General features: G+C 37.2%; 1 protein-coding gene and 1 non-coding gene across 9 annotated transcripts in view; both read left to right on the top strand.

The window, feature by feature from the left end:
• The window catches only part of WDR27 (WD repeat domain 27), a 104450-nt gene that overhangs the window by 32337 nt on the left and 46487 nt on the right, over positions 1-25626 (top strand). For 7 of the 8 annotated variants that reach the window (XM_071547973.1, XM_071547971.1, XM_071547972.1 and 4 more), the window contains 3 exons: positions 1700-1797; positions 10762-10864; positions 24957-25055. In XM_071547973.1, coding sequence (XP_071404074.1) covers positions 1700-1797; positions 10762-10864; positions 24957-25055 — 300 coding nt within the window. Of the gene's footprint in view, positions 1-1699; positions 1798-10761; positions 10865-13209; positions 13293-24956; positions 25056-25626 lie in introns of those variants that run through there. The other variant, XM_071547974.1, reaches the window with a different exon arrangement.
• On the top strand, positions 2783-2855 carry TRNAK-CUU (transfer RNA lysine (anticodon CUU)). The gene has a single exon. It is a non-coding gene; the product is annotated as a tRNA-Lys (tRNA).

Genomic DNA, 25626 nt, shown 5'->3' with positions numbered 1-25626 from the left:
GATGACATGAATGGTGCTCAAGTGGAATTAGTAAAAGATATAGGGTTTCTATTGAGCCATGTCCTTTTTGAGGCCAAATGTTATATGGAAAATTCAATGTAGTCAGTCCAGAGAGAACCTGAGAAGGGATTACAGTAGTGTATGAGGAAGATGATGGGGCAGAGGCAAGTGGTTTGTCTATCAGAATGAAAGAATATAGTTTCAAGAGTGTTTTTGAATATGCTGCTTTTGGCATCAGATTCTCGTAAATAATAGGTTATCATAAATTAAGGGACTATAGAAACACAAAAGGATAAATAAAACTCAGATTGTATATTGTCCCAGCTAGTACATATTTTCTTGACTTCTATAATCAACATTCAGTAGCAAATGTAGTTTGAAGATACAAGTATAGCTAGGTATTCGTAAAGTGTATTGCTGGGAAAATGTCAGGGCAGGTAAGGAACAAATGGATTACACTCCTTGCCTAGTATATTAGTTAGTGTACTCTGTAGTAAGGGAGTTGTGCCTGAAGTAAATATGTATGTGTCTGTAGAACTTTTTTTTATTGGACTCTGTGATCATTGCTGGCTGAAGCAAGGGATGCTGCGTAAAAGTTTCAAAAGCACAAAGAGTGCTCTTTTAATGAATACTATCCTTTTAGGCAAGTACTGTCTTTGCCTTTTGCATGACTCTTTTTTTTTATAGTAATACACAGCTAATGTGAGAATTTGTAGACTTTGTTGGGAAATCTGTTGCACAGTGCATTTTAATTCACCTGTTAGAGCAAGCTGTACACCAGCTTTCATAACAAATAGAAGATTCCTGGCAGTCAAACATTGATTGTGGGAAATTACCTTGAGATTTCTGTGATGTTTTCAGCCAGAGCAAGAACATGAATGGTAAGGAAAGAAAACAAAGAGTTTTAACTGTTTATATTTAGTTCCTTGGAGAAAGACATTTGTAGCCAGCAAAAGGGCTGGGATTTGCCAATATGGATGTTAAAAAATTGTAGGTTTTAGACTGGATTTAATTATTTAAAGGTACAAAGCCAAAATGAGTCTTATTATGAATGAATGCAATTGCTACTGAAGTCCCACTGTGCCCACTTAGCCCAGGGCTAAACATGTCTTAGAGTTAATAGTTGAACTAATCTTTGATCCCTTCCTTTTCATGCTCTTGTTTCCACCCTTAAAGATCCCATAATGTCTTGTGCAATCACACAAAGATCTTCCCCTACGTCACATCGTGGATCCCATATCCTGGTATTTAATAATCCCCATCAGTCTGTCAGATGACCCAGAGATCCTTTCCCACTGACTCATCACGGTGGCTGTCCTGGGACAGCGCTGAGAGGATTTGAGGCAATGCTCCATTTCTCTGACTGGCTTATGGGAGTTCTTCCACATGCTGAATTTCTTCTTCACTCCTCTATGTATGTGCAGCCAAGCTATTTTCACATAACTTAGCAAACATTTACTGTTTATTTCTTAAATGGAGTCCCCAGGGAAGTGATCCTGGCACCAAGCCTGTCAGAGTTCAAGGAGCATCTGGACAATGCTCTTAGTCATATGATGTAGTTCTCCAGGGAGCAGGGAGTTGAACTTGATGATCCCTATGGATCTATTCCAACTCAAATATTCTATGATTCTATAAATCATAAATGTATCTAAAAAACACCATGAGAATACTTACCTGAAATTGAATTACTATTTTACAGGGATCGTCCTTCAGCACTCAGCAACCTGAAGCTTACAACCTTTTCATGACCACAGCTGCAGGTGATGGCATCAAACTGTGGGATTTAAGAACACTTAGGTAAGAATGAATTAGGTACCTTGGAATAAAAAACCATGCTTTATTTTTATTCGTAATTGTCATACTTGCTGTGATATGCCAGTAGAAATTGGGATGTGGAATCAAATCTACAGTCAGGCCTTTAAGAGAAGATAATGAAAGGCTGATTTAAATTTACTAATTTTAAGAGGCCAAACAAAATTTTCATTCCTCAATCATAATATGTGGAAGCCTTCAAAGATTTGAAGACTTTATTGAAGGTTTCTTGTCGGAGGAGACCCAGGGTTTATACAGTGGCAAAAATACTACAAGAGATGGATAGACGAGGACACCGAAGTCCAGGAACCCGGCTCCCCGAATATGGAAGCTCTGCGACAGATTTATAAGGACTCTAATGTTCACACCCTATATTGATGTTTCCCCAGTTTGAATTTTATACACCCCTATGTGTCTACCCTGGTTGTTTTTCCCTTGGTAGTTCCTTGTCCAAGTTCCCTCTTCCCACAAAACCCTCCGGGTCGCAGCCCCCTGTCCTGGCCCGACCCGGCCATGGGGGCGGTTGCCGGCGGGGCCGCCCACGTGGCGCCGCTGGAGCCCGGGCGGGGGCTGTCCCTGCCTCGAAGTGCCGGAAGCCCTACGGTAGACTTTCCCCGCCCATCTCATTCTCCCATTGGTCCTTTTGCCGCTCCTCCCCTCCCTCCTTCCCTTCGTTTGCATGTACCCAATGAACGGTGTTACTCCTCCCCGTCTCCGCCCCTCTTCCCCGCCTACATCCGGGGAATTCCCATGCTCTCCTCAAAAGCCAGCGCGCGGCAATAAACTTGGCTTTTCCTCGTGGACTCCTGGCAAGTGCGGGCTTGTTCCGTTCGGGACGGTCGCCGGGCCGGGGGCGGGAGGAGCCATCCCTCGCTTCTAAGGGGCCTGATCCTAGGGAGCCCTGCTTGTCGCTTTCCTAGCCTGGCTCCTGGAAGCGGAAACCTCTCCACCGTATCGGTGGCTATTTTTTGCCCGGCTAGCTCAGTCGGTAGAGCATGGGACTCTTAATCCCAGGGTCGTGGGTTCGTGCCCCACGTTGGGCGCCAATTTTCAGCGGATTAAAAATAGCCACCGATACGGTGGAGAGGTTTCCGCTTCCAGGAGCCAGGCTAGGAAAGCGACAAGCAGGGCTCCCTAGGATCAGGCCCCTTAGAAGCGAGGGATGGCTCCTCCCGCCCCCGGCCCGGCGACCGTCCCGAACGGAACAAGCCCGCACTTGCCAGGAGTCCACGAGGAAAAGCCAAGTTTATTGCCGCGCGCTGGCTTTTGAGGAGAGCATGGGAATTCCCCGGATGTAGGCGGGGAAGAGGGGCGGAGACGGGGAGGAGTAACACCGTTCATTGGGTACATGCAAACGAAGGGAAGGAGGGAGGGGAGGAGCGGCAAAAGGACCAATGGGAGAATGAGATGGGCGGGGAAAGTCTACCGTAGGGCTTCCGGCACTTCGAGGCAGGGACAGCCCCCGCCCGGGCTCCAGCGGCGCCACGTGGGCGGCCCCGCCGGCAACCGCCCCCATGGCCGGGTCGGGCCAGGACAGGGGGCTGCGACCCGGAGGGTTTTGTGGGAAGAGGGAACTTGGACAAGGAACTACCAAGGGAAAAACAACCAGGGTAGACACATAGGGGTGTATAAAATTCAAACTGGGGAAACATCAATATAGGGTGTGAACATTAGAGTCCTTATAAATCTGTCGCAGAGCTTCCATATTCGGGGAGCCGGGTTCCTGGACTTCGGTGTCCTCGTCTATCCATCTCTTGTAGTATTTTTGCCACTGTATAAACCCTGGGTCTCCTCCGACAGTTTCTCATCCACATTTACTTACCTTTGAGATCTCATTGTATATATATATATAATAGTATATTGAATTGAATGCTAATGGTATTTCCAAAAAGGCATGTTGTTACTGCTAAAAGAAGTAAAATTTATGATCCATCTTTTAAAATATAAACACAATTGTAACAACATTACTATAGGTCATGTATATAGTGTATATTTTAATTTGCGTAATACATTATCATAAACTCAGAATTAAATGCTACACTTTTTCAAAACACCTTTCAGTGTGGTATTTGGGAAATCTGTGGTACAAAGGAATAGTGTGTTAGGGAGGGAACATTGCTCATGAAAATGAATACTTGGGGCAATCTCTTGTGCAGGCTGAAAGAAGTATGTTTAAAAGAACAGGGGTTTGGCCAGAAGGATATTTAAGCTTGAAAGAATAATTTCATATTTTATTTCTGCATATGTGAACATGTATTTATTGAAAGATGTAATATAATTCTTCTATTATTAAATCTTCTATTTGGGCAATGCTTAATGAGTCTTTTATTAATTTTTACCTTTCTATGCTAAGTATACATTAAATCTATAGGGGGCATATATGTTCTTTCCAAAAGCATTGCTGTATTACCTGCACTGAATGCCAGAAAGTAATGAAACTAGAGACTGCTGAGGTTGGAATCTGTTACCTTCTTATGTTTTTCTAATAAGCTGCTCAACCGTGTTGCTGAAGAGTAATGAAAAACTAGAAAGCTTTTCACAGATCACTTATCTGTCTCTTTGTTTCTAAATACTAATATAAGTAAGGTAGGTGAATGGTAAAATAGTTAAAGTGTAAAATCTGGGCAATCAATTAAATGGATATGTCTTGGGAAGAAAGGGCTAATTTATGTATGTTCTTACTCTCTATTTAATTTGGCTAAGTCAGTATATTCTAGTGTCTACTGTGTTCTACTAGCCAAACTTCAAAAAAGTAATTCAAGTCCTTAATGACAGATATTTTAAGCGTGCTTATTAGGTATTATGTATATGTGTGCATTTGCTGTAAATTAGACAGTGATCAATGGTATCAACTGTTGTGGAGAAGAAGTAGAGAAAATGAATCATTGCTAGCAACTTTCAAGGAAAAAAGTAAACTTAATTTTTTTAAATTAAATTTTCTGTCATTTCTCAGACCAGAGACTGAATCTTCTATATTTTGAAATCTTTTCTTGAGTACTCATAAGGAGGAAAACTGTTCAATTTTTCCTATGTGTTCACCAGGTGTTTTTCACATAAATAAATTTGAAATGTCTGAGTTTGGAAAACTCTATCTGAATTTGGAACAAGTCTCTGCTGAAGTGTTAGGTCTACTATGGTTACACAGACTGAACACTTTTGCTTATTTTTTTGGTTCATAGGTCCTGTCCAATCAAATCCAGTCCATCCCCTGCACTGTTGAGTACTTACAGGAGAGATTAGTTCCTAAACAATCTTATGGTGGGCCAGTACCTTTAATCTCTTAAAGCTGTTGATATGTAAAGTTAGTGCATCAGCAACTGTGTTTTAAATAGTCCCTTTGGAATGACCTCTCTTTGTTTCTGCTTTGAGTCTTGCCAGAGTAGGGTTTGTTAAGTGAAATCTTTGTCCAGTGTTCTTGAAATATAGCAAAGGTAAGTCCACCTTCTCATTTATACTGTTTGCAGTGTTGTGCATAGTAACACTAACTGCAAGATCTCAACTTTATTGTTTGTTTATTTTGTTCTATCTGCCCTAGACATCCACAGTGAAAATTTGATTTTCTTTAATCTGCTTCTTGCCCTTAAGATCTCTATCTATTGTTATTTTAATTAATAATGCGTTAAAGTAAAAATTTCTAATTAAGTAGGAGGAAGAAAAACCCTCCAGCACAGTCTTCTTCTAACTGCTGTTCAAAGTATGGGAAATAATTTACAGAATTACTCTGCACAGTTTTCTTAGGACTTCTATGGGTTTTTTATTCAGTATCTTTGATGATTGTTCCTTCTTTTATTCTTATGACATGCATTCCTTTTCTCACAATTGACTGAGGAATCATTGCAGGATGGTCAGGTTCTTTTTTGAGTTTTGCTCAGATTAAATCTTCAGACAAGTTATTTGGCCTACAGCTTAATAAGTTTTGAATATGTTGATATTTTTGTTCTGAACTCCACAAGAATTTTTCTATTCAGTCTGTGTTATCAAACTACATTTTTTCCCAGTGGAAATTCATTTAACTTCTCTTTTCTTTTATTCTTGAAGTTGGTGGGAGTATTTTGCAGCTTCAATTTTATTATCTTTTCTGGATAAAGCTGTGAATCTGTCTGTATCTTTCACTATTCATGATTGGCACTCCAAGATTGCTTCAGAGGTGCCAAAAAGTCTTATAGGTTCCTCTGAAGGTGGTACAAGAAAAAGACGTTTTAACTTTCTGATGTTGTCAGCCAGCCTCACACAGCCAGGTCATCTTGCCAATAAATGAGGGAATCTTGGACACTGCTAGTGGGTTTTGGATTTACTCAGTCTTCTGCTTTATTTGCTTTGAAATGCATGGATTTGTAATGTTTCATCTGAAAATTTTGAATATTTTTATACTTCTGCATGCTCCTCATTTATAACTATAGCTAAGAAAAGCTCCAGACAATCTACAAAGCAGACTTGGAAATAAAGAAGCAAGGAAAATAGTTTGGTTTCTTTGGAGAAGAACCAACTATGGCTATTCTTCTTCCAGGTTAGGGTAATGAATTATGGGGCCTTATGGAGACAAGCTTCAGGGTAAGATAATGACCTTTGACCAACGTCCAATATATTTTGTAGAACAATTAAAGTCTACCTTGTCTAAAAGAATGGCTACTTGCAGAACTAGTAAAATTGCTTTCTCTTGTGAAGTCAGTGAACCCAGGAGTTAGACTGTGGTGCCATGGCAGTCTGATTACCAGCTTTGGGATTCCCAAGAAAGACTCAGGCAAGCATTTAGTGTTTAGAAGGTACAAAAGGCTGATACATTCTTACATTTTTTTGAAGGAGTTGAAGTGTTCTCTGTGATGAAACATTGTAGACTCTTATTTCACGTGACAGTTCTTAATTCTGCATCACTGTCTGGATATTTTCAATTTCTCACTTCCTCCCACTTGTAGATTAGATAATTCTGTGCATTAAATGTCCAGAAGAAAGGAAATTTCTTTCATTCATTATGTTAAGACGAAACTATAAATTCAAAATGTCACCCTCTTCACTTTGTTAAATGCATTTAGAATATTGACTTAATACTTAGTAGCACCAGCTCACGCTCACTAGGAAAGTTTCATAAATACCCATATCTTCATGAATGGCTGATATTGAGAAAAATGGTGTGTCCAGAGTTCTGCAGCTTCCCTTGTGTGACTCATACCAAAGAGGCCCTTTGCTATAGAGAGGTTCTAGAATGTGAAGTAGTGTAAAATTCCCGCCCCCTCCCCCTCCCCCTCCCAAGGTGGATTTCAAATCTTTTGTAAAGCTTTTAGGCTCTGATGTGGATCTTCCTTGATTATCAGTAAATTATGGCTAAAGCCATAATACCGTAAAGTTTCATCCTTCTTTGTGTGGTCTGATTGTGTGGCCTGGCTTGGTCTCAGATAAGCAGAGAGAGAGATGGGTTGAAAACTGTCTGAATGGTAACCTTACTGGGTGTTAATCCGGTTTAGAGATCTGGGGTGCTACTGTGGTAGGTGTGGGGAGGTACATGTGATAGCTTCTAGATTATTGTTGATCCCTGAAGATTACTGACATTAATAACAGGGACAAGGCGTTAGGGGTAGCTCCCAACTCTTGCCACAGTAACACCTAAAGTGGCAGAAGCAGCCTGCCTCTGACTCACTCTGATCAGTTGAGAAATAGAAGTTCCGCTGCTCTAATGCTGTTTGCTGCTGAAGTAGCCATTTCTCATCACTTTCTGCAAAAAAAAAAAAAAAAAAAAAGGCAGTGGGTGTTCTTTGGATCACAATGAAAATTTGAGTAATATCGTACTACTTGCACATTCTGAATACTTCTGCAGAATACTCAGCTACATGATAATACTTTAATCTATCATCCCAGGAAAAATCAGTTTCACCTTCTTTTAGCCTCTGAAAGGATTAACCAGTTGTATAAGGATAGTTTTAGGCGTTGAGGTAAAATCTCTACCTAGTATTACGATCCTGTGCAACTCGATCATAAGCTACCCTGGCAACATATTTTAGAAGAATTCCCACAGTCACATGGAACTCATCTCATGCATTTTCTCACAACTGTACCTTGAGAGCCTTAGGGTCAGACATACAGTTTGAATGAGTGACCCTTCAATTTTAGGATACTTTTCAGTTTGCATCTCCATTGTGAACTAACTGTTTGACATCATCCTAAGCAATATACACATATACACATACTCAGAATTTGATTACTTGGTTTCTTTGAAATGTGAAGATCCCATTATTTATCACATATCTTTTCCTTGGAGCTTTTGAGTCTAGTTCTCTGGATTCTGAGGGATAAAGCAGTGGCTGAAGTTCCTCCAAGTTTGGGATTGAAGATGCACGAAATTATAGAGGATAGATCATGTGATCCCTGCTGGATGCTACAGGGAAAACATGCTGAGCTCCTACTTCAAGGATTTGGTTTGTCTTTAAAATGAAACCCATGTTTACAGTGCATCTAAGGTAGCTACTACTACTGTCAAGTTATACTTGTATTTTGCAGAGCCTTAATGGATCTGTTGGTACTGAAGGGTCTCGAAACACATGCAGAGCACTGGGACAAAGTAATGAAATAAAAGAGAAGGGGTTAAAAAAAAAAGGAAAAAAATGTTGATTTGCTGGTAATTTTTTTAAATGCATCAAGTAGAATGAAATAGATTCGTGAGAGTATTATTTATAAAAACACACACTATCCCAGTATCTTTCCCTTACAAAGACACAAAACACTACATTTTTTTCTAATATTGTGCAAGTTGTTTTCAATGTAAAAAGATACATATTTTGGAATGTAGACTAAAAGATGTGAAATGGAGAACATAGGGAAAACTTGGCTTTTTTTTTGTCCCATGCAATTACCAGATGTTTGTCATGGTAACCCCTGAAAAGCTCTGACCAGAAAAGCATTCTTAGGAGACTGGATAGAATGCCAGCTGGCCACGTAAAGTCTACAGTATCCAAAATGATTTTGTTCACCACCTGTTGCTACTTAAAAAAGAAAACAAACAAAACAAAACAAAGAACCCCCCCCCCCAAACAAAACAAACCTCCCAAACCTAAAAGATGAAGAGAACCCCTAAAATAATACATATAGTATCTATCTCTCTTCCTGCCTGGGCGTGGAGTCATATGTGTTAGAATGCTGGATATGAGAGGAGACTGAGGGAGTAGTATTCTCCTTTAGGGTCAGTAGAAGCTTCAACAGAGGCAGGTTATTCAATAGACCGAATTTGGCCATTGGTTATTGAAAGTCTCTGAATATTCATGAGACAAAACTGAAGTCGAAAAATGTTTTTACATCTTAGTCACAGTAATTGATTGTTTTTATTGTTGCTTCTCTTGAACTCTGGTGTTCTCTTAAATTGGATTATTTACAGCAGTTTTAGGGTAGAACTAGTCTGAGGTGAAAGGTCTGGTTGCAGTATACTCAAAATGTCTGTTGGTATCAGTAGCTTTGTTATACAGGAATTCAGCCATATACATACTATAAAGTTTGGAATTAGGCCCTGTAAAAATATTTATTTTCATGCATTCAAAAGCGTCTCTTTTATGCTTTATAAGGGATAGCAATTAGATCAGTCACAAAGTATTGTTTTTGTTTGATTATGTCTGTTTCACCTGGGTGAGGGAAACCAAGTTGGCATTTAGTGCATTCTTACTCATGAATGAGTGTCTACAACAGAACAACATGGTATAAAAATTTAGAGCTTTCTGCACATGGCTTCAGTCAATTGAATTTACATAGCTTCTGTGCTTTCACTGGCCAGGAAAAAGTGTGTATCACAGATGTTGGCAGGAGATTTTACTATTTCAAATTTATTTCTAGGCCTAGTATATATTAAAAAAAAGAAGTGACAGCTGCACTATGATGAAGTATGTGAATCTGTTTTGTAAGGAGAAGGGTAGGTTAAGAGCATTCATAATAAAGGCAAAAGAAGAATACAAGTTATTATAAATCGGTTGTGAAATTAAACCTTGTGGATATAAAAATAAACCTCTGACTTGAGATACACTTATGTAAATGGCAGTTCTGAATGGAGCTGAAACTTCTATTAAAAATTCTTTTAATATTGAGGAAAGTCTAAATAATATTTTTTTCCTTAGTTTTGTATTGACTGCAAAAAAGGTTCTTTATCATCACGGGGTTTTTTAGATGGATATTAATCTTCTCATTAAAAAAATTATTATTTTTAAATGGCCCAAGTGTCCTCAGCTATCAAAAGCTTAGTCCATAATGCTACTTGCAATATTAACATGAAAAGTAGGAAATTAATTATTTGAATTAATTAAAATGCTTTCCTTCCTTTAGGCTATTATCGCAGACAAGTAAGAAGTTATATACAGTTATAGGCTAGATATAGCTTGATTTATCAGTTTTGAATGTCATTTGGATATTGCCTTTGTTGAATTACCATATACGATAAATTAATGTATCGAGTAGGAATGTAAATAGAATAGCAAAGTTTAAATATCCAGATTTGGTTGTGAGAAAAGCAAGGAATAATTATTTGTGTTCTGATTCCATGTACTGTATCTTCATTTGATATAAAATACTTGTGGTAGAATTCTAAATTTTCATAGAGCAGACTTTCCAACACCTTCCCCTTAATGCGGGAATTAGGCTTTCCCTTCTGTGATGGCTACCAAGGGAGAGCTTAATGGAAGGCATTACAGCTCCTCATTTCTAATTACTAATGATGTTTCTGTGTCTGTAAACTAAACAAGGCCAAAGCATGGGTTTGGTCATTGTCCTGGGGCAGTTTTGTGTGTTCATCATTGTTTTTAGTCATTAGTGTTTAATGTCTTTCAGTTTTGTCAAAATTCTGCTGCAGAGATATTTAAAACTTAATTTGTGGATTTTGCCTAGTCTAAGGAAAGCAGATGAGACTTGAGCAGGACCTCATGAAAAGGGCAGTAAAAGAAGTAATTTTTAGTTGGTGTTAATAAAGCTGAAATTTCTCTGTAGGTGTGAGCGTCGTTTTGAAGGGCACAGTAGTCGCTGCTATCCATGTGGGATTGCAGTATCTCCTTGTGGGCGGTTTATAGCCAGTGGATCAGATGACAAATACGTAAGTAATGTTTTGGTTATTTTTCTCTTACACTATAGTAACTACTCATATTGTACACATAAAAGTCTTTTAAAGCATGTTTCTAGGATTCATCTTAATGTGTGAAACTGAGTTCTATCATACTTTCATATAATTCATTTGTTTACAGTTACATATGATTCACGACCTTTTTGTCTGAAAAAAACTCAAATAGCTAAATCTTAGTGCTAAAAGTAATTGTTAAAGGCTTGTTTATACAGGTTTTCATAATGCTTGACTCTGAATTGTCATGTGCCACCAAGGATGAGGAGAATGGTGTTCCTTGTAGAACAGCTTTGTCTGTTGTGTGCATGTCTGACTATTAGGAACTATGTAGCAACGACATATTACTTTCCTTAAGCTTCCAAATACAGGATGGCAAATCTTTTTGTATGGATTTCTTATGAACTGGTCACCTGAATACAAAATGAGAAGTCATTCAATTGGGATTAGAACTTTCCACACCCTTGGTGTGTGTTTTCTTCCCAGATAGCATTTCTTTCCAACCAATGTCAAGCATATTTAAATTATTACACTTTGAAAAGAGTCCTGAGTAAACATATATTGGTACCTTTTTCAATATGCACCTATTTTAATTCAGCTATGCCTGCATTGTTGGCAGAATGTTTTCCTCAGTGTTTGCTAAGAGATAGGTGACTGCTAGCTTGTAATATGTAGGCCTTTGAAACCAGACTGGGATTGGGTTCTTTGCAAACACATCCTTTCAAAGCACGTGGGTAGGAAAGCTTTAGACTTTCTTCTAGGTATTTCTAGGTGAGTCATCAGAACATGACACAATTTCTGGTCAACTTCAAAGTCAGAATGAGAGGAATTTACTGTTGTATCTAGTTTTGAAATACTGGCTCAAATTATGTATGAAGGTTGGAGATTTTATTGGAAGATTTCTGGAGGCCTGGCCATAGGTGTTGTGTTCTTGACATTTCCACAATAAACTAAACTTCTTAAGTTTCTGGTAAATTCCATTTCAAAATATAGACTGCAATACAAAAGAAGGGTTTTTTGCTTTGTTTGTGAAACAAAAGCATTTAATATTCATCTCAACTCATAATGTATATGATACAAATATATTTATTTGAGATTACTAATTAAGGCTCCTTTCAAATGGTATAAAGAGAGGTGCAGTCACAAGACCTTTTGTGATGTCTTTTCCATTAAGGTATTTGTTTGGAATTAGTGCTGATACAAGGCAAAAAAGACAGCATAATTTTGCCCTCACTCCTCAAGTCTAGGCACATGGCGGTTCATCAAATGATGCTGAAGAGCAGGACTGCATCCCGCTCCACTTGGCATGTGATGCCTGATGAGCACAGTGCCAGTCAATAATTTTTAGTGTGGCTCTTGGGTTAGAATTCTTTTTTGCATGATTTGCATCCTGTCTCTGCAGAGAACTTTCATTGTTCTTCTTGCCCCCTCAGGGAAACTGAGACAAGTTTTGGAATCGTGCTTACACTGTACTTTTAGGACAAAATGCAGTTTTTGGGCATTTTTAGGAGTCTATCCCTTGAAGTTTTGAGGCTCAATATACTTTTATGTTTCCCTTTGAAAGAGAAAATTGAACATGACACTAAATAGTCCATTCATATTTAATCAAAAACATCCTGACAGATAGGCTAAGGTGCAACTGGGACAGTTTTGGTAGTATCAAGAACTCATGTATTTTTGCAGATTCTATGAGTCAATGTCCATTGGAATTTAAAAAGCTGCCTAAAAAATAAGCACCGTGGATGCAAAGCACATCCTGTAAATAAGTTCTCTAACTTTCCACTGAGCAGCAACAGCATCTTCAATCATCTTGGAGTTTACTTTATCAAGTGCATTTCTTGCACCCTGTGGTTAACAAAAGTGATTGATTTTAGAGCCAAAAGAGGCATAATTGGAATATAATTGAGAGACATTAATCTTAAACTGCCTTTTATGTTTCACAATGTCTGAAATATTTGACAGAAAGGAAGATGTTGTCTACATTGATTAATAGCAAAATCACATCCCTACAGGGCATAGAAACAGGAAACCAAACTGTGTTACTGTAAAAAAAAAGAGATGAAAATTGTCTGCCTTTTTCTTTACTTGGAAAGCGTATGACCTATTTTATTTAAGAAGAGCTTGGTATTGCTTCTGTGTGGCTGAAGTAGCCACTTGGTTTTATTTGACCTGTTTCTGTGTGTGTTAGTGTCAGATTTGTAGATACTGTTTTCCATGTAAAAGGGGGGAGTATGCCTGACCCATAAAGTTATGTTTGTCTGTTAGTGTCCCAGGGAAAACAAAACCATGTAAATCCAATCTAGTCTGTCTGATATTCTGCACAGGAACCCTTCACCAAAGAGATTCACAAGATCATGGTAATTTGATCACCCTTTTCGGCGACTGTCACCTAACAGTGAAAGGGAAAATCTACCACAATTTGTTCTGCTGTCTACAAACTGCTAGCACCTTTATAAAGGACTCACTCTAGCACTTTATGCTTTTTATTAATACAAATTTTGACAAGTTAATAGGGGTTCATGGTTGTTGGTGATAGGGTCTAGCTACAAAAACACACTTAAAACCTTGTAATAATAATATAAATCAAAGCACAAGCACAGACTTTAAAGCAAAGCAACCTACTAAAACACTGGGAAACAAAAGCAAACTCTAGTTCTTTAAAAACAGAATAATTATCATGCATAACTTGAAATTTCTCACCCAACCAACATCACAGGGGGAAGGAAGGCAGGTACAACTTGTCAGTCAACCCCAGCAGTTGTGATGGAAAACTTCCTTCAAACTTTTCCCCATCTTAACCTCCTTTTTATCTTTTTTTTTCTTGGAGTTTGTGTGACTTTAGTCATAATAACTAAATCAGGGTCTACTCTTTCTTGATGGATAGATCATCTAGGTCAAAAGGTCACCACATTCCCTGTCTGCAGAATGTTGTAAATAAAGGCTGCAGTATCTTAACATTGCCCCATCCTTCAGTTTGTTCATTATGCTTAGGGAACTTTTCGAGGCAACATGACTTTTATCTGAAATGGTAGCTGGAGTCTGTTCTTTTCATCAGAAGGTGACAGCTGGTCTTTCCTCTGTAATTCTTACTCTATTTTAACTTTTGACTATCCATTAGTCCACACTGTAAATTGAGAGTTTAAAGTGTTTCTCTAACTGATTATTCCAACTAAGAGAACCTCTATCAAGACCTGTGTAGGGCCTGACAGTCTGATTAAAGTAGTTAACCAGTATCCTGTTTTTGAACTGTGATTGTCCTTTCCATAGTTCATCATGATTAGAAAATACAGAAAGTTAACATTTCCAGTATCAGATCTTCTCTTCATTTTTAATAGCCTAAGGTTGCAAGTGAATTTGGGTGGCTTTTTGTCAACTCAATTAATTTTGTCAACTGAATAGTTTAAGGTTTCTGACTATAAAACAATACTATTAAAGATGTTGGACAAACACACACTAGTTTGGTTTAGATTTCCATTCTACTGGGCTCTGTATAAAAATATTTAGCTAAACATTTGTTGAATAAAGAAATCTTAGTGTAAAAAGACAAAAAGTATCTGGGGAGTGTGAAATGCTGCTTTTTATAATAAAAATACCTTATTTTCTTCTGTGCCTCAGGTTACCTGTTTTACTTCATATCTAATTAAGTACTTGTTTTTTTTCTTGGAAGACCTTAGGGCTCTCAATAAATTTCAAGTTTTCAGAAATGAGGTAGGGAATGCAGAAATAAATATTTGGCTCTTTAATTGTTTTCAGACTTACTCTTGCTAGCTCTCTTTGAACTGTAGACTCTGAGGCACGTTTTGACCCTACTGCTGAAATGGAATTTTCTAACACAAAACTCTGACTATGTCAAATATCGAAGTCTGGGTTCACAGTTCACATGAATTGACCCATACTGCAAAACCCAGAAGTTTTTCAGCATAACAGGTTGCTATATCAATAACAAAAATACATGGGTAATGTAGGACGTTGTCTTCCCTATTATTTACACTTTTAAACAGCCTGGGATTTTGCCAACTGCATTGTCTTTGAAATACATTGTAAATCCAAGATTTAATTTATGCCTTCCAACTGAGAGAGTAGGAAGATTTTTTTTCTTCTTACCCAGAGCGCATCAACACTTAAAGGTGTAACAGAACACAGGATAAAGCAATTTGATTCTTATATATAACATGAATCTAATAACCACTTATTGATCCCTGAACGTTTTGTACAAAATTTTATTTAGAATAAATTCCAATTATGCTAGTGATACTGGAAAGTGATGCTGGTCAGGGGGCATATCCGGAGAGTTCTGCAAACCTGTGAGCAGTGGCTGGATGCAAACACAGACCTGATATTGCTTACAGACTGAGTTGTTTCCAGATAAAAGTTTCTGCATCAGTCCTAACACAAACTGTAGAATTTGTTTGCAATTGACATCTTAGTGTTAAATAGCTATAGAGGTTGATATTCCAAATAGAGTATCAGTCCAGGTGAGCAATTTGCTGTTATGTTTTGCTCTACATTTGGAGGTTGGGTTGTCAGCACTGTATTGTTCTATACATCTGCTCTTCTTGCACTGCACTACTTTCTAATGTAATCATTGCCATAGAAGTTTATGATATATTTCTTGATTCCCATAAATATATGTTTAGTCATTTTGGTCTTTCTGTGGCGCTTCTCTGATTTATAAAATGGAGATCAGCAATGATCTGTTTCTTCTCTCCTTTTGTCTTTAAAAGGAGAATTTAAATGAGGCCTGTCTCAGTTAGTTCTTTCTGTGATCAGTTGTTCTGATCTTATTTATAAGAAATACTTCCACCCTACTCTGTCCGTGGTGTGGTAACCTTTAAAATTGCATCTGATTAGGTCCAAAATTCCATCAAATGGTCTCGATATCAAAGAAGAAGCACCTCAGGAATGCCAAAATGTGAATGATAAAATTATGGCATTGTTTGTTCTCCGTTTGAGACTCCAGTTCACTAGAACTTTTTAGGTACTTATGAATGGAAAGTAAAAGACTACAGATGAGGGAAGAGACAGGGGGTTGTGAAAGATATTCTGCTATGGATGTATGCAAGTATAAGAGACAGGACTTGTTAATTGCTCAGAATGTTTAGTTCCATATCTCTTAGGAGTGTATCTTGGAGGTATCACTGATGTTTAAATTAGGTATCTTTAATACTTGGCTTGAAAAAAATAGGAGGATATTATCTTTAGTGGAGTATTACTTGTAGAAATCTGTGATAATGGTATTTATTGTGATGGCCTAAGCTTCATATCAGAAGGCTTGCAGAACAGAATGTATTACATGAAGCAGTAGTAGCAGCTATCTGAAGTATTTTGGTTATCATTGTCATTGGTATCCCAATTACATATTGTTCAAGTTTTGTTTTATGTGTCCAAACTGTTTGACTAAGATGGGTTTCAAGAGAAAACATCTGGATTAAATAGCATTAGCAATGTTTACTGTGGAAAAGGCAGAACTGACATTGTTTGGCAGAACAAAATGCAGAGAATAATGACAGTAGAAAATGAATGACAGAAACTGAGACTGCCTCTCTGCCAGATATTGCTGGAGAAAATCTATCACTTTCCAAAGAACAACCAAAATTCTTGTTACTCTTGAACCTGGGTTTCTTGGATTATTTGGTAGTGTGCTTGACTGTTAGGTTAATTGTCCTAGAAACAAAGAGATAAATATTGCTTTCTTATTAATACAGTCATGACTTTGGGTATTCTGTTACTTCTCTGTCTTTTTGGGTATATATTTGAAGATGACTGAAAATCTTAGCCTTGATAGATTATCTTATGAACCATGGAGTTATGTGAGTATGAGCACATTAATTGCTCTTGTGTGCTTTTTGGTCAGCTCAGGTTATTGCTTTATCTAGGCTGCTACACCTCAGACTTGACCACCACAAAACCAGATTGGCAGCTGAGAGAAGTGAAGGATTTTCTGCTGGCAACAGATGTGTTGTTAGTTAACTACTACAAACCACCTCTTTTTTGTTCTGTCAAACTGAATTTTATGAGTTGGTAACGTGTTACTGTGTTAGCATTGAAATTTGGTAATGTTTCTGAGACCTGAGCAGAAGTATGACAAATTAGCCTTTTTGCTAAAGAAAAATAAATTTATAGAAAATAACCCATGTTATTTTTTAGGCAAAATGGGAACTCAAAGTAGATATGAATACAAAATATTCATTTTGGGATGCATGCAGCAACGAGGTGCTAAAACTGGATATGTATAGTTTTATACTCACAGGGCCTGTGTTATCTATGTGTGTACCTTTTGGTGTACAACTCTAACAGTTGTGGGGAAAGGTTTGTTAAGCCCCGCATGCACAACCCACGATTCAGGGGCTGACAGGCTAGCCAAGGTCAGTGTAACCTTGAGGCAGCCTGAAGAAGAGGTAAACAACTTCAGACCCAGGTAAACACAGCCTCGCTGGTGCCAGGAGGGTCCTGGCTGCCTCATGAACACCGGTCTTTCCAGCAATCAGAGCAGACCACTGCGGCGTGGACAGCGACCCTCACCCTATCAAAACTTGTTGTTGTCCTCGTGTTCTGCCCAAAAACCTATATAACCTGTTTACCCCACAATAAAGTTTGAACGTTCCTGATTTTAACCATCGGAGTCAAGGCTCTATCTCTATGAGAATACACCTTGATATTCATCGCTGAACCCGGGGTACCATGTGGGGTGGGCCGGCGAGGGCACGAAGAACCCTCTCACTAACGCACCCTTTTCCCCAACAAACAGTAGTTGAATTTTGTGTATCAACAGTACATATGACTGGAATAATTCTAGTTAATTGCATTGTGCTTGCAAATTTATTGAGGGCATAATCCTTTCTGGAGTTAATAAAATTCCTTGTTGTGCCTGATTAAAGATTCTTTGCAGCATCTGAATCAGACAGTCAACACCAATACTCAAACAGGGAATGCAATTATTGGTACAGTTGATACAGAGAAGAATCTTAGCAGCAGTCAGTAAAAAGCCATTTCCAAAGTAGGTGTGATCCAACCACACTGTTTCATAATGAGAGGGGAGGTAGCTTTTCTTACAAAAAAATCTTCAGTTAATAATTCTGCACTCTGACAATACTGAGTATGTTGTAAAAGTAAAAGCAACCTAAGTTCAGCAGTGTTTGGTACTACATAAATTTCATAGACAGACAAATGAAAACAATCATATACATGAGACCTTGAAATTGGATAGAGAAATAGAAACTAAAATCTGCAAAATTGCCATTTGAATGCCTCAAAGAAGGGTAACTTACAGAGTCGGAGGTGTGGTTTAGATCTCTTTATGTAGATCTCTCTTTTAGTGAAAAAAAATCAAAATGTGTTAGTTATAACTGGCATCAGACTGATACATTTGAAAAGTATCCCCTGCATCTCGAAAGATGGCTGATCTTGATAATATTAACTATTTTAATATTAAAGGGCATTTTCAAATGTTCACTGTTAACTCCTTTTATAGTTATGTAAAAGGAACTCCTATGGAAACCGGGATTGTAATATAGTGGGAAATCTCCTGTGACTGCCACAAAGACAGTCTCCATAAGTGGCACTGAAAAGGGAAGGGTCTCTGAGAGGGCATACTGTGCTCAGCATGTTGGTGCCAGGCTTGATTTGACTTTCCATGCTACGATGTGGCAAGTGTATTATAGGATATCTTGGGACCAAAGAGCATTAATCAGTGCTTAGGATACTTGTGAAATCTGTTTTATTATGTGTGGATTTGGCACTGATATCTATAGTCAAGGTAGTTTGACACTTTCCACTATAATTCTGTTTTCAGTTGCTTATAGTTGAGAACATTTTGGGCTGAAACTTTCCATGTTGGGTGTCTGCTTCAGGCTGATTGTCATTTTTCTTTAGTATAAGTAGTTTAGGAGTTTTTCCAGCTTGAGATTGAGGAAAAATATGTGATTCAGTAGGATATGTGCCCTAGTATAAACAGGGGGTGATGGAGTTCAAGTCAAACAATTATGGATCAAGTGGGATTATGCATCAAGTCTGATGGTACTGATAGAGGCAAATGGAGAATAATGCCTTATTAATAAATGCAGGTACCTTTTGTAGAAACATAAGTGAGATTATTTATTTATTTTTCTATCAAGGGGCTTTAACACTTCTATCTTCTGTAGCTCATTGGAAATATTAGAAAAAACAGTCACAGAAAAGGGATGACTGACCAATCCATGCAGAACGTGTGAAGAAGAAAAGAATCTCTATTTGCATAAGGCCAAATTAGGTATCTTAAATAGCAATGTCTTTTTTTGTTTGTTTGTTTTGTAGTTGTTTTTTTCCTGTGATCTGTTTGTGAAATATGTATTTTTGTACTTCAACTTGAAGCCACAGCAGTTTCAAAGGGTTTTCCTTGAAACTCATGCTGCTTTTCTGATCCCTGTGCAAAAGCTGATAACAAAAAGAATTCTGCTATTCTTCAGTGTTTCTGATTTGCTTCCCCCTCTTTCCCATCCCAGGAGGGGCTAAGAGTGTAAGTAGTTTGACACAAATGCATATGGCCATGGGTTGGACTAGGGGGCAGTGGGAACAGATGGGGACAAATTTCCTTTGAAGATACCATGTAAGAAGACAGAGGGAAAAATTTATAGTGAAACTCTGCAGATAAAGAGCCAATTTATTTAGCACACTCTCTCTACCAATGCAGTAGAATTAAGTAGTTTTCCATTTGGATACAAATTTCTCCACTCGGAGAGGGGCCTTCACCCTTCTTCTCGGTCTCTAGGTAGAAATCTAAAGAATAAAGCACAAGCTTATATATGCATGTAAGGTGTTAAATACACTGTCACAAGCTGGGTTAATGAAAACTGACTACTGCAAAATTTCTTCAAATATCAAGTGAAAGGAAAGACAAGTAAGTATGTGGTTATAGGGGCAGGAAACTTATTTGGAAACTATTGGTACAGGTAAATTATTTTTACTTTTGGCTGACCCTCAGCAAGAAATGGAAAGGAAATACCAGTATCTACTGAATCAGTATTTTTATTAGAAAAAATTGGTCTTAATATATAAAAAAGGAATTGACTTTGGCTATAGTCTACAACAGATTATATGCACATATGTATTTTGGGTATTGCTGAGTACTTCCTTGACTGTTTTGTTTTCTTTTTTGTGTCATTTGGTTTGCTGAAAATTCTGTTCTTCCTCTGTCATTGGTTTCATATTTTCAAGGGTTTTTTAATTTCATGGCTAGTGTTATGGTATAATTTACAATTCAGTTACTGTCTTTTTGGTTTTTTTCTTTTTCTGTAGAGAGGAAAATCTAGTAAGTATAGAAGAGGAAAAGAATTTGAATGACACCAGAAAATATACTAAAACTAAGATGATGGCAAACTATAGTAGAAGAATGTTTATATTGGAATTGCTCCTCTTCTTATAAATGTTATTTCTCTTAAAATACAATTCTACTTTGGTTGGTTTGGTTTGATTTTTTTTTACTCATTGAAGTTAAAAGTAAATGTACTGAAAAATTTATTTTCTCTCTTGAACCAAGTTAAGTTTTATTCTCAGAATTTAAATGGCCACTGACTAGTTTAAATATGTGTGACCAGACTTGCTTAAACAGAAACTGGTTTTATACATATTTATATGAGGATGTTTTTCTGTTAATCACATTTTTTTTATTATATGTCAAAATTACTCTGATTGAAAACTATTATTACTTTGCCTTAAATCTGTTACTAGATTTTTGTAGCTATTTTTGTAGCTGCCACAACAAAATAACTATTCTTGGATGTAGCTAAACTCTCTGCTCCTTTTTCTGTTGAAGTTGAACCATGACACCTAAATATTTAAGATTTACACAGCTAGAAATACAGTATCAGAAAGATGTTTAGCACTAGTTTTAATAGGATAGAATTATAAGAATGAAGAACAATGGTCAGGTTGTGTTCCCAGCCATGTTCTGTGTGTTTTGTGTACCAGCTGTTCAGTCGGAAATTAGTCTTTTTGGTAAAGGTCAGAGTAAAGGTCTTTCCCATGTCTTTGAATGCTTTGGTGGTTAGCTACAGGTGAGCTTCTACATGTCATTACTTTTCTCTGATCCAGTGAATCTTGTTATACAGTGTGATGATTCAGAAGAGTGCTGCATCCCAGCCTAATCTCTAGCTCAGGGCTTAGAATCATTTCTTGAAATGTGGGAGGTAAGAGTTTGAATGTTTTTTATATTGAGAAGTGTGATTAGACCACCAAATACATGCTTGCTATATTCTATGGAAACTTCACAACTGCTTCATAACATTTTTTGAAAGAAAGGTGTGAGCCAATTTGTTGATTTAGGGACTGGGTGGAAGAGCATAAATTACTAGAATACCTGAGTTTCACAAACTTTGGATTTGTCTTCAAAAAAATAGTGAAATATTATCACATGTATTTTACAGAGAGGAATGGGAACCTAAAGATGAAGCCAAAAATGAACGTGGTCCTTCCTGCATTAAACTGAGAATGTGGAATGGAAAATTAATTTTTATTGGATAATTTTGGCAAAGTTCTGTAAGCCACTAGATTATGATGGAAAAATTTCAGCTTTGCTAACCATGTCTCTCTGTGATACATTTTTAGTTAAAAAATGAGCATGTTTCTTCCTAGAAATTTTTGGAAAGCATTATAGATCTGTGAATAAGGGAGTTTTGTGCTCTGGACTCTTGCTGGCATTGACTTTGCCTCTTCTTTGTGCCTTCTTCTGATAAAGGGAAGGAGAGTAGGCTTGAAGAGGAAAAGTTGACAGTAAGGCAAATTGGAACCAGAAAGAGAAAATATGGTGAGTAATAGAAAGCATAGTCCTTTCTGCTGCCTATACCTTTCTGCCAAAGACTGGTCTGAGTATATGCAGAAGAACTGATGCAGTTGCAGAGTAATTAACTAGTGAAGGAAAATAATTGCTTGCAATAGAAGTTTTGTAAACCTATTTTACTAGCTCCCCATATGTAAGTGGTGCAGAGTCCAGATAACTTACAGGACATACCAAGCACCTGAATTTTTATTTTATTATCTCCAGTACAGTTTTATTCTGTTTAAGTTCTTATATGTAAAAAAGTTCTGTAGTATATTAAAACCTGTGATTTATTTGTCCTGTTTTGGTCATTCCCATAGTTCTAAAGGGGATAGATGTGCTCAATAGCTGAGGAATAGGATTTGACTCTTTTATGATACAAACACTTTAAACTTTCATGACATTACTGAATATTTTGATACTGTTGAACCATTTTGACAAGTGGTCCTCAGGATTTTGGAGGGCTGTTTGGTAAGAGTGGTTTCTCCTTGTTTTCACAAATACTATTTCTTTAGTTAGTTAAATATGGAGGACCATCCAGTTCTGGAGAGTGCAGTGCAAATTGTAACACTTCTTGCTCACCTTCCACTCGATGCACTCCATTACTTTCTGGAGTCTCCCTGGAAAAACGACTTCTGTAGCATCTTACCTCTCCTTTTCTTGAGACTTGCATGTTCCAATTATGTGAGTATGACTGCTGTACTCTGCTCTGGAACTGTGGTGGTGGTGGCCAAGTAAAACCTGACAACAGTCTCTACTCCCCAACCTTGCTGGAGTACAAAGGTCCTTTCTAGCACTATGTTCATGGAAGAAAGACCTATTGGAAGTCTGGACAATATGACTGTCTGATATAGAGTGTGACAAAGGTTACTGTGAAGAAGAGAGCATGATGTTACAGGTACTGAGATATCACATAGGTGTCAGCATCTGTTAATTTTGATACCAGTTTGAATCATGGTATAGTATCATCAGAGTGAAGAATGGAAAGCTACTATGGAGGAAGGAGAATGGATGGATGGAGCCTTATGCCCTGTAAAATAAGGGAAATTTGGAAGGATACTATTATGTCAGAACTCTGAAAATATCTTTGTTTAAGCCTAATAACTGGCCAATACTGTAATCTGTTGAAGATATGAAGTCAATAACCAACACTGCCTCTTAATTCTTTGATGACAATAAGCGATGAATCATGTCTAACTGGAGGCATTTATAAAGAGCTGTTCTGCAGTTTCTGTAACAGCAAGAACTTGAGCAGTGCTGTGTACAGACTGATTGTACTTTCCGTTAGAGAAAGTACTTTCATGTCTGCCGATGCATCGGAATGCTTTCCTTGTGTAATTTTATCACTTTTATCTTGTTTGGATTCCTCTTACCTATCTGTTCCCTTGTGAACTGATCATGTCCCAGGTGGTGGAAGTCACAGTAGCTGTGTTGTAGTTATATATTTTAAAACAAATGAAAAAAAAAGTAAATGCCACTTTTATAATACAAGCAGTGACTACTCATTATTATAACTGGGTTCCTGAGATGTTTTAAAGCAGGGAGAAAGGTCTTACTTTTTAGGGTAGTATTTGCAATTAACAAGCATGTGCTGTATCCTTTTTTAGGAAGGACAAAATGATTTTAGCTCATTGCTAGAGACCCTGCTATGTTAGTATGGCAATATGTGTGTGGAATTCTACAAAAGATGCAGAGTTTAAAAATAGGTACCTACTTTTCTATCTGTATTTAAGTACTCCATTTATACCAGTAGATTATTTTAATTCCTTATCCTGGACTGAGTCCAGGGTATGTGAGGTTTGTAAAGGACATACAATTAAGTAGATTTACATTTGTCCTCTTGGTTTGCTTCTCATGGTTGCGGTGGAATACTTGATACTGAGGAAAATCCAGTGTTTCTTCAGTGATGGTTAGGACTAGAGAATGTTTGGTGTTGAATGATACTTGTTTTCTAAGTGGAGTATTAAATGTTTTTCAGGACCTGCATTAGTCCATGATACTTTTCATAAATTGAGAAGACTGATAAATTGAATCCATGGGTTTCTGGGACATGTACCTTGTGGCCATTTGCTGTCTGCTAGGGAAAGCTCAGCTGCCTTGAGTCTGAATGATTTAACTTATTTTAGGGTACTATCAGCAAAAAACTTCAGTTCACAGGGTAATATACAGTTGTAATAACATCTATACACAGTTTGGTTTAGTTAATGTCAGTCTGTGTTCTAAATTTCATGTTCGTTAACTGCAGAGATTTAGTACAGTCAATGGAACTTTAATTTTTTTTAATGAATCTGTAAAGTTGGAATTATCATTTGTCTAGTTTTTGCATGCTTTACAATTTATTCTGTTTTGACATACACATTTTATTTATAATGTACCAAATAATTCTACATACATTACATGTCTGTTTTAATATGCCTTGTATGTGCATAGTATATCCCGCAAATAATTGTTATCTTACTAGATAAGGAATAGTCTTAAACAAGCCTGTGAGCCTGCATGTGACTTTCACAAGTGTGTCTTATGGGGAGGACCTATAATACAGGATTTATTTTTAAATCTTGTTTCTTAATGTAACATAATGCTAATTTAATGTCACAGTGCAATCATTTTCATAGTATCAATATACCTGGAACTTTCACTGAATTTTAGATTGGTTTCTTGATGCAGTTTTGCTTTTACACGTTTACATGATTAGAGGCTGTACCAATAAAAAATTAATTTTTTCCTTGGAAAGCACTTTTCCACTTTTTATTTTGAGAAACTAAGTCAGGCAGTATATTGTTTCTCATTGATGATACCTGCATCACTTGTAATACTATTGAATTGTTACTGAATTCTGTGGTGTTCAATTAAAAGCTGAAAAGACCTGTGTAGAAACTAAAAAAAATATTTAACAGAGGAGCTTTCAAATTTACAAAGGTCTTAGATTCTACTTAAAATAAAGGGTTTAAATTCCAAAGAATACCATTTAAAATATATTTTTAAAGGCTCATTTTTTAACCTGACTACTTGAAATATACCTAATGTTTAGTTCTTTATGGGGAGAAGATTGCATTACTTTTTCTAAATACTTTATTTTCATTTAACTTAAGTATTTGCTAAATGATCCCAATTATAGAAATCAATTCTAAGATGATGACTTTTTTATCTATTTAACTATGATTAAAGTTTTCTATCCTCTCTGTAGGCTGAATATTTAGTCTTTCTATACTACAACTTGCTGCTTCTAGAACATGATGAATTTTTTTATAGTGACAATATGATCTCATTGTGTTTTAGGCTTACATATATGAATTGCGTTCAAGCACTTTCTTACACAGGCTGGGGCGACACTCAGAGTCTGTCATCAATGTCACCTTTAGTCCCTCATCTCCACAGGTAAGTCATTGTGTTTTTCCCTCTATAAGTAAAACATGTAAAATCTTCTAACTTTAAAATTTTAGAGCTAAAAATTACCAAACCCCCCTCACAGTAATCTTGCTTTTTACTGCTCTTTTATTTAATTGCCAATGTGCTGTGCATCTGCAAGGCTGTTCACCTGTAATGGGGTTATTGTACCAGTTATAAACTCATGCAAAATGCCTCATGCTGCAGAAACAAATGCTCTGACTAAGGGCCTACAAAGAGGACTTCTGGCCTGGAACTATCGTGAACCTGAGTATGTTGAACGTTGGTAAAATGTGCATCCATGTCAAATTACCTGAATAGACTAATAATTCAGAGAATGTAAGAGAGAAGTAAGTAGGGACAGGGAGAGGACAAAGAGCTCAGGCTTGCTGTCATTACTCAAAGGCCTGAAAGATTTAGAAAGCAACATTATTTTAAGTGTACTGTGTCAGAATAAAAATTGAAATAGCTTTATCACAATATTTTGAAAAACTGTTAGTCTTGTGCTTTGACCCTTTCAGATATCTATAGATAAAAAGTACTCTAAAGAAGTCAGGCATTA

This window comes from Pithys albifrons, chromosome 2, assembly GCF_047495875.1.
Source record: "Pithys albifrons albifrons isolate INPA30051 chromosome 2, PitAlb_v1, whole genome shotgun sequence".
Classification (NCBI taxonomy): domain Eukaryota; kingdom Metazoa; phylum Chordata; class Aves; order Passeriformes; family Thamnophilidae; genus Pithys; species Pithys albifrons.
This window is presented reverse-complemented; position numbering and strand designations above follow the sequence as displayed.